The 9511-nt window shown below is 38.9% G+C and overlaps 1 protein-coding gene across 1 annotated transcript in view; it reads right to left on the bottom strand.

Moving 5' to 3' along the window:
• The window catches only part of TMEM131 (transmembrane protein 131), a 195542-nt gene extending 186036 nt beyond the window's left edge, over positions 1-9506 (bottom strand). The window contains 1 exon segment of the mRNA XM_007470223.1: positions 9227-9506. Within this exon segment, the coding sequence (XP_007470285.1) occupies positions 9227-9506 (280 nt within the window).
• Between the last annotated feature and the right edge of the window lie 5 nt (positions 9507-9511).

Raw genomic sequence — 9511 nt, 5'->3', positions numbered from 1 at the left:
CTCCTGCTGACCCAGCCCCAAAGAGAGACATTACCTCTTGATAGTGCTATAACCACCTCTCCATTATCCATTTTCAAATCAAGAAGCAATGCTTCACATGAGCCCATGTCACAAATTCATGGAAGCACTTTTTAAAAGTGATCCAGTTAGCAAAGCACACCGCCCTCTCTTAGACACTGCTTAGACACCAAGTAAAACTTTAGAATGACAAATTTGAACCTTATTTCAAAGCTCTTTATAAGTACAGTTAAGTCTTAGAAAGCATCTTTGTGCCAGAAACAATTTCCTAGGAAAATCTTCTGCTTCCAATTTACTCATTCCCCTCCAAATAAAATCTAAGTAGGGCCTGTGCCACACCATGAATGCAAACCCTAATTAATCTGTACCAGTAGAGTTGGCTTAGGCCATATCTCAAATTTACTGCTGAGATAGGTTTTTATTAGCACATGTTTTGATTCAAATGTATACTATAACTACATAGGAAAAAAAGTAGTTCTTAAGAACCAAAGTTAGACTGTCACATCATTTTATAATCAAAACTGATTAAGAAAATAGTCACAAATTGGTAGAACTTAAGAGGCTTAAAATACATTTCATTTTATAGGCAAATAATCTAAGGAACAACCTTAAGCTTGCAGAATTTTTTGTTTCAAAAGCAGATCATGTTTCTTTTATCAAAAACTAGTTCACAACCCTTAATCATACAATGCATACAATGCATACAATCATACAATGCATACAATGCGATTTACAATACCATCAAAAAAGAATAAAACATCTAGGAATAAATCTAATAACCAAGGAGGTGAAAGACTTGTACGCTGAAAGCTACAAGACTGCTGAAATAAAATAGGACACACATAAGTGGAAAGACATCCCATGTTCATGGATTGCAAGACGTATTATTAAGATATCAATATTACCCAAAACAATCTATAGGTTCAATGCAAAACCTATCAAAACCACAATAGCATTTTTTGCATATATAGAAAAATCCATCCTAAAATCCATATGGACCCTGAGAAAACCATAATTCAAAAAGAGTCATGTACCACTATGTCCATTGCAGCTCTATTTACAATAGCCAGGACATGGAAGTAACTTAAGTCTCCATCAACAGATGAATGGATAAAGATGTGGCACATATACACAATGGAATATTACTCAGCCATAAAAAGAAACGAAATTGAGTTATTTGTAGAGAGGTGGATGGACCTACAGTCTGTCATACAGAGTGAAGTAAGTCAGAAAAAGAAAAACAAATATTGTATGCTAACACATATATATGGAATCTAAAAAAAAAAAAAAAAGGGTTCTGAAGAACCTAGGGGCAGGACAGGAATAAAGATGCAGATGTAGAGAATGGACTTGAGGACACAGGGAGGGGGCGGGGTAAGCTGGGATGAAGTGAGAGAGTGGCGTGGACATATATACACTACCAAATGTAAAACAGATAGCTAGTGGGAAGCAGCCACATAGCACAGGGAGATCAGCTCAGTGCTGTGTAACCACCTAGAGGGGTGGGATAGGGAGGGTGGGAGGGAGATGAAAGAGGGAGGAGATATGGCAATATAGGTATATGTACAGCTGATTCACTTTGTTATAAAGCAGAAACTAACACACCATTGTAAAGCAATTATACTCCAATAAAGAGGTTAAAAAAAATCCATATGGAATATCAAGGGAACCCAACAGCCAATCCTGAAAGAAAAGAACAAAAGTTGAGGTCTCACACTTCCTGATTTCAAAACAAATAACAAAGCTAGAGTAATCAAAACAGTGTGATACTAGTATAAAGAGAGATTAATAGACCAATGGAATAGAGAGCCCAGAAATAAACTCCCATGTACATGGTCACATGATCTTTATACAAGGGTTCCAAGACAACTTGAATGGGGAAAGGATGGGCTCTTCAACATATGGTGCTGGGAAAACTGGACATCCACATGCAAAAGAATGAATTTGGACCCTTATCTTACATCATATACAAAAAGTAACTCATAATGAATATCAAAATGTAAGACCCCAAACTGTAAAACTCCTAGAAGAAAATACTACAGGGAAAGGCTTCATGATGTTGGATTTGGCAATGTTTTCTTGGATATGACATTAAGAGCACAGGCAACAAAAGCAAAAATAGACAAAGAGACTACATCAGACTTAAAAACTTCTGTGCATCAAAGAATACAACCCTAAAAGGCAACCTACAAAATGGGAGAAAACATTTGCAAATCATCTATCTGATAAGGGGATAATATCCAGAATATATAAAGAACTACTACAACTCAACAACAAAAATAACCCAATTAAAAAATGGGCAAAGGACTTGAATAAATATTTCTCCAAAAAAGATATACAAATGGCCAGCAAACATATGAAAAGATGCTCGGGACTTCCCTGGTGGCACAGTAGTTGGGAGTCTGCCTGCCAATGCAGGGGACATGGGTTCAAGCCCTGGTCCAGGAAGATCCCCCATGCTGTGGAGCAACTAAACCCATGAGCTGCAACTACTGAGCCTGTGCTCTAGGGCCCATGAGCCACAACTACTGAGCCCATGTGCCACAACTACTGAGGCCCACGTGCCTAGAGCCCATGCTCTGCAACAAGAGAAGCCACTGAAATGAGAAGCCCATGCACTGCAAGGAAGAGTAGCCCCTGCTCGCCACAACTAGAGAAAGCCCTCATGCAGCAATGAAGACCCAACACAGACAAAAATAATTAAATAAGTCTTAAAAAAAAAAGAAAAGATGCTCAATATCACTAATTATTACTGAAATGCAAATTAAAACCACAATGAGATATCATCTCACATCTATTAGGATGGCCACTATTAAAAAAGAAAGAAAGAAGGAAGTGTCGGCGAGGATGTGAAGAAACTAAATCTTTGTGCACTGTTGGTGGAACTGTAAAATGGTACAGCTGCAATGGAAAACACTATGGCAGTTGCTCAACAAATTAAAAATAGAACTACTATATGATCTAGCAATCCCACTTCTGGGTATATACCTAAAAGAATTAAAAGCAAGATCTCAAAGAGACATTTGCCCACCCACGTTCACAGCAGTATTATTCTCAATAGCCAAGAAGTGGAAGCAACCCAAATGTCCATTGGACAATGGATAAACAAATGGATAAACAAAATGCAAAAATGATATATATATGTGTGTGTATATATATATAATTACATAAATATATACATCATTTTATAAATATATATCTTTATATAAATTATATATATTTTGTAAATATATCATATATAATTATATATATATATGACATATATATACACAACAGATTATTCAGCCTCAAAAAGGAAAGACGTTCCATCACATGCTACGACATGATGAACCTTGAGGACGATATGCTAATTGAACTGAGCCAGTCACAAAAAAGTTAAATCCTGCATGATTCCACTGATATAACGTATCTAAAGGAATCAAATTCACAAAAAACAGAAAGTAGAATAGTGGCTTCCAGGGGCTCTCGGTGGAAGAGAAAAATGGGGAGTTGCTGTTTAACGGGTAGAGAGCATCAGTTGTGCAAGATGAAGAAGCTCTGGAGACCCACTGCCCAACAACGTGAATATACTTGACATTACTGAACTATATGCTTAAAAATGGCTAAGATGCAGGGAATTCCCGGCTGCCCAGTGGTTAAGGCTCCACACTCCCAATGCATGGGGCACGGGTCTGATCCCCGGTTGGGGAACGAGGATCCCACATGCCACGTGGCCAAAAAAAAAAGGTTAAGATGGTAAATTTTATGTGTTTTATTTTTTGCCACAATTATATATAGAAATAAATAAATAAATAAAATGGGTCTGATGCTCTATCATGACAGACCATGTCAAGGATCTTCTTAGACCTTAGACATTTTTCAGACCTTTGCCCTAAGTGCTATATTCAACAAAATGAATCAAGAGTTACAGTTTTCTAAAAATCTTTCTAAAGCAATCACAAAAGAACGAAAGAAAAACTTATCTACTACGGATGATAATGACCGCCTAATCCAAAAACACCTTCATAAGAATGAACAAAGCACCAGAAATGAACTTTTGGAGCTCCCAGACTTCTCACAGAAGTCTGAAAGAGATTTCACCACTGTCAAAAGCTGATGCCACTACAAGCCTTTGGATTATCTCCATTTCCTCTGAAGACAGGGCCAGTTTCTGAGACTATTCCACATGTCTACACTAACTTGCCGCACCAATCTAGAACTAAGAAGTACACGAATTCACCGAATGCAGTGTAATTTTCACCTAAGCAATATACCAGGTACCTAAATCATCAAGAGCTAAGAGTCGAGTCCGTGGCTTCTAATACCAAATACCTGTTCCATGGATCATCCATTCAGGAGTTTCCTTGGTTTCCTTTTAAGAATGTGCACGATCCAGATGGCCTGTGATTATTTTAATGGTTAAGAAGTTAATAGAAGGTGATATAGATGTTTATGGTTGTTTTAAAAAAAAAAAACTTCACCTCACTTGAATACTTAACACATTGGTTTTGCATGAACTGGCAGGACTGTTCTTTATCCAGCTGGTATACAACAGAATCTACTACCTTAAGTACTCATTCAGGATTAAGCAGCTCGACTCGGGAGAGATGGCTTGCAAGGGAGCCCTAGCTCAACTACCTACCAGCTCTGTTACCTTGGGAATATTACTTAATTTCTCTGTGCTTGCTTCATGATCTATAAATTGGGGCTTTATGAGGATGTGAAATATTAAAATCTAAAAGTAACAAAAGTGATGGTTTAGATAAGTATATGTTACTCATTTTAGTTACAAGAGAAAGCAACATGTAGGGAAGAAAAAAGTAGCGTTGCCCTATGTCTTACTGTAGCAGAATTGCTAACACCTGCATCCAAGTTCAGAGTTTTACCTGTACTCTGGACTCTCAATCCAGGTTTCAGATATGAGAAGGGGAGGATAAAGTCATTCTCGGCAGCCCTCTGTTTAAAACTGAATGCCTGTTATGTATTAACACATACTGCAGATGTTGATAGAGGTTCTGCCCCATAGAAATTCCAGTCTGGGTGAAGAATGACACCCATAAAACAATTTAAGGAGCTAAACAAGGCAGTATATGATTAAGTGTCAAAATAAATGACAGCTGAGTAACAAAGACAATGCAAATTCAGAGAGGGGACTGCAGGACTTTAGAGAAGTGGAGAGAGTTGGGAAGTGAGGGCCTAGGGCAGTGCCCCAGGCAGGAGGCCGGAGGCGGTGGGAGAGCTGCCCAAGAAAGTTAACAGACACTGATGCCACTCGGTAAACGGTCAAAATCGAGACCAACGTGGCAGAGAGAATAATCATGGCATTAATAAAAACTGGGAAACCAGAGGTAGTGCCAGAGAATTCTGCTCTGGACATGTGCAGCGTGTGCTGGTGGCCAGATGTGCATGAGAAGGAAGACAGCCAACAGGCAGCTGCAGAGCAGTGACTGACAACAGGGCAGGATGATAACCAAGAAGTACGAAGCCACAGAAACGAAGGAAGAAAAGTTCCAAGAAGCAGCTATCAACAGTGCCTGATGCTGCTTACACCAGATAAGGAAAAATTCAGCCAGAGAAAAAAGGCCTCTCAGTCTGACAAGGCCAATCAGAAAGCTCAAGCTACATGCAGATGAAGGAGAATTTCTAAAAGATCAAAAGCACCAGCAATGATTTCATTTTCCCCCAAGAGTAGCTTTGCTTGTTACTACTGGAAGATAACAAATTAGATGATTTCACACCTACTCCCAAAAGCTGATTTTTCTGGCAGGTGTCTATGGGGATGGCCGCAAGCATTACAAAGAGGAGCAAAACTGTCCTTAGCAAGAGAAAGAGAGAACACACTTTTTCCAACTAGAGGATTCCAATGATCTAGGCAGTAGCAAACAGCTTTTCGTAAAAGCAAGCAATGAAAGTTCTTTAGTGAAGCCCTATTCTACTTACTAGGCCCTAAATTAAAAAGTAATCACTCTAGCCCCATGCAAGGATTAAAACATTTCACTCTTAAGAAAATCACTCTTAAAAAACATTTTTACATTATGAAGTAATAATTTGATTAGAAGAAAGTAAATACCGCTCCTGATCAATTCTACCATCCTAAGACAAAAAACCTAATCAAATTAGGTTTTTATCTCTTTTCTTCTGGCCTCTATTCCTAAGCACTTTGTTCATATGCTTTGGAGAGAGAACACTTTTGTACCCTCCTTCTGCACTTCTGTCACAAATACAGCTTTAATTTGTGCACGAAACTAAAGTATCTGGTAGACAAATTTAAAAGTCCTAAGAAAGACTATCAAACTTCGCCCTGCCATAAATCGCCAATTAATGGTAAAACATGTGACACAAATATAAATTGTCACAGGCTAAAACAATCACATTCCTGAAAATTTATCCAACTTTATATTTACTAGATGCATAAAATGTAGCTCTTCATTCATAATAAATTAAGAGACAATCATGCCCTCCAAAAACACATTTCACAACGAAACTATATTATACATGATATATGATGCTTTTTTTTCAAAAGCTCTTATTTGCTTGTAATAATGAATGGGCTGATTTACAAATAAAAATAGCACTAAAAGTTATACGTTTAAGATGTACACACATATTTTCACTGTATATATTTTAATATATTTTCACTACACACACACACCCCTATTTTCATTCTTCTTAATATCTAGATCTTAGCTTCAAGAAAAATCTTAAAAAAAAAAAGAAAAAAAAAATCTTGACACCAATCCAGAATAAGCAAGTTAGTTGTAGTAATTACAGTAACTTCTACCTCTGGCAACTCTTCCAGAGGTCCTTACAAACTGTAGAGCAGAGTCAAAACATCTTCAAAGGTCCCTTTTCTCTGGACTAGTGAAACACACCCCCATAGATCAGTGAAGACAAATGTTAAGATATAGGAGTGTTAAGACATACAGGATGTTAAGACAAAGAATGGCTCACGCTTCTGACTTAAAATTAACAACATCTAGTCCAAACATGAAAAACTGCATTAGGTAATCTAGCTATTTCTGCTGCTTTCCTTCCGAAGACAATGAGTTTAATCTGTTTTGAAGATTTTCTAGTGAGATTCTGCTGCAACAGAAATATACTAAAACAGAAAATGCCCAGAGAAACATCATTAAAATTGCAGGTAAGTCTTAACTTTGAAAAATTATGCTGGTTTATACTACCAAAATAAACACAAAAAGTCCTCAGGATGTAAACTGACAAAGTGAACTCAGCTACCTTCAGAAATCTGCCCAGATTTTCTGGGAAAAAAACCCAACAGCATCCTTTGCGGGGTGAATGTTGCCAAATTTGCGGTTATCACATTCATGTAAGAAAATCGATCTCACTACTACTCAAACAAAAACTACCAGAATCTGATCAGCAAGGAGACTGAAAGCACTGGCCATTTTTGGAGCTACCTTCATGGAATATTTGATTAGAGCCAGATCCATTTATGATGGACAGAGTCCTGCGCTCTATATTAGTATAATTACCATCAATACCTTGAATAGCTAATTTCTCCATCCAAATTGTTCATCCAGACAAAACATGGGCCACAAAAGGTGTCCGATTCTGCCAGGGCCTCTGGCTGATTCGACCACATCCTTTCATCCTCGTACACCCTGACACGTATTCTCCTCCCCTAACCCGTACATCTGTGGGCATTGGAAGAGGTGCACTAAAGCTTATAAGCCATACAAAAGGGAAATTAGCAAATATAATCTAGGCTGACATTTCTCAAACAAGGGACTTGTTTACTTAACTATACACTGAGAATTGGCACATAAAATGGCTCTTGGAAAAATAAGCAGCAGGATGACATACAAACTTAATGTTTTACTAGACTCAATCATTTTATTTCCCTGTGCTAATGACCCATGAGTATAATCACTCACTCAAACAAATGTTAAATGCCTACTGTGTGCCTGGCACTGTGCAAGGTAAGCAAAGGCAGAGAAAAAGCAGGACACAATACCTGCCAAGGACTACTTTACACTCAAGGAGACATTAACTTATTGTACTATTTCAGACTTACTGGACACCAACTACATGCCAGGCTGTGCTGGGCACCATGGCCACACAAGAACCAGCTGCAGATCTGTAACCAAAGATAAACTACGACAACCCCAGGCCTGACTAGTCCTAAAGCAGCAATATTTTATTCAGGAAATAATCTTGCCTCTGTCAATTAATCCTTTCTACAGATGGCAATTCTCTGAATAACTTCCACCTATGTTAACCCAGGCTAAGGTTGCTTAGAGTTAAGTGAGAGAATGTACTGTTCTGAGCAAAAAAATAAACAGTAAACTGAAACACACTGCACTTTAACATTAATTTGGTTTGCTCTGCTGTTGCCCTCAGTAACAATAAAAAGCAAGTGGCTTTAGTCGTAAAGTAGAACATCAACCCTAAAGTCACTGCGGCAAGAAATTATTTTCTTTGCAGTGGCAGTTTAGTGTGAAACAGAAGCTAAACTAACAAGTTTTGCTTAGCTTTTTAAAAACCATTCACTTTTAGTGATTTCTTCATGAAGGCTCTGTGGTCACTCATTTCCCCAGGCTCAAAAACGTTTACGTAGTAATGACAAAATTACAGATCTGGTCTTCCAGGTTACAAAATGATTTTTTAACCCTGTAAAAGTACCGGTGTTACAGTCATACAATACTAACGAGAGTTTTAAAAAGAGGGGTCAGCCCTTAACTGTAAATTATGGATAAAGGTTTGCAAACTAGAAATTTGACATTGGTTTTTAAAGTCTGTCACATTAAAGACAATGACACCCAATTAAGTATCTTAAAACATGTAAAAAATATAAACAGGCTTTCAAAAGCTCAATAGAGAGCTAAGCAGAATTGTACTATAGAGAAAGAGAATTGTTAGCTAAACAATCATCAATATTGCAAAGCGATACTGAAAAGGGAAGCTGAAAAAAACAAGATTCCTCCTCCCAAAATGTTTGAACAAATGCAAAGTAAAATTCGGTAAGCTGTCTTGAAGCCTTTCCACCAGTCTCGCTATTTTTACATTTTAAAGTGAGCTCTGTTCGCACGCCGCTATTAAAACCGCAACCCAAAAAAAAGTGTCCTCAAATTTGCCTATTAACAGCAATCAAGTCTAAAAATATGCCCCTCCTACCTAGTGAGCCAAGTGGCAACAATATATGAGAACTCAGGAAGTTCTGAAACGGCAGTGACAGGAGACAACAGGGAAGACGAGGGGAAGTAATCACGGAGAACAAGAGCAACTCCGTGCGGCCAACGCCGCGAGTTGGCATCCGAACCGCAAGTTCCCGGCTCGGGACGGGACTCGACCAAGCAACTTCGCGCCGGACCAAGCCCCATGCTCGGCCGCCCTCCGAGCCCAGAGCCGCGGCCCTTCCTCCCCGGCCGCAGCCCAGCAGCGGCCTCCGCGAGGGCGCGGTGACAGCCGCGGGGCCGGGCCCGGGAGGTGCCGGCCGGCTGACACCCACCTTCCTTCTCGGCCCGCGCCGCGGCCACGACGAGGGTCATCACCA

Source organism: Lipotes vexillifer, unplaced genomic scaffold (assembly GCF_000442215.2).
Source record: "Lipotes vexillifer unplaced genomic scaffold, Lipotes_vexillifer_v1.1 scaffold1139, whole genome shotgun sequence".
Lineage (NCBI taxonomy): Eukaryota > Metazoa > Chordata > Mammalia > Artiodactyla > Lipotidae > Lipotes > Lipotes vexillifer.
This window is presented reverse-complemented; position numbering and strand designations above follow the sequence as displayed.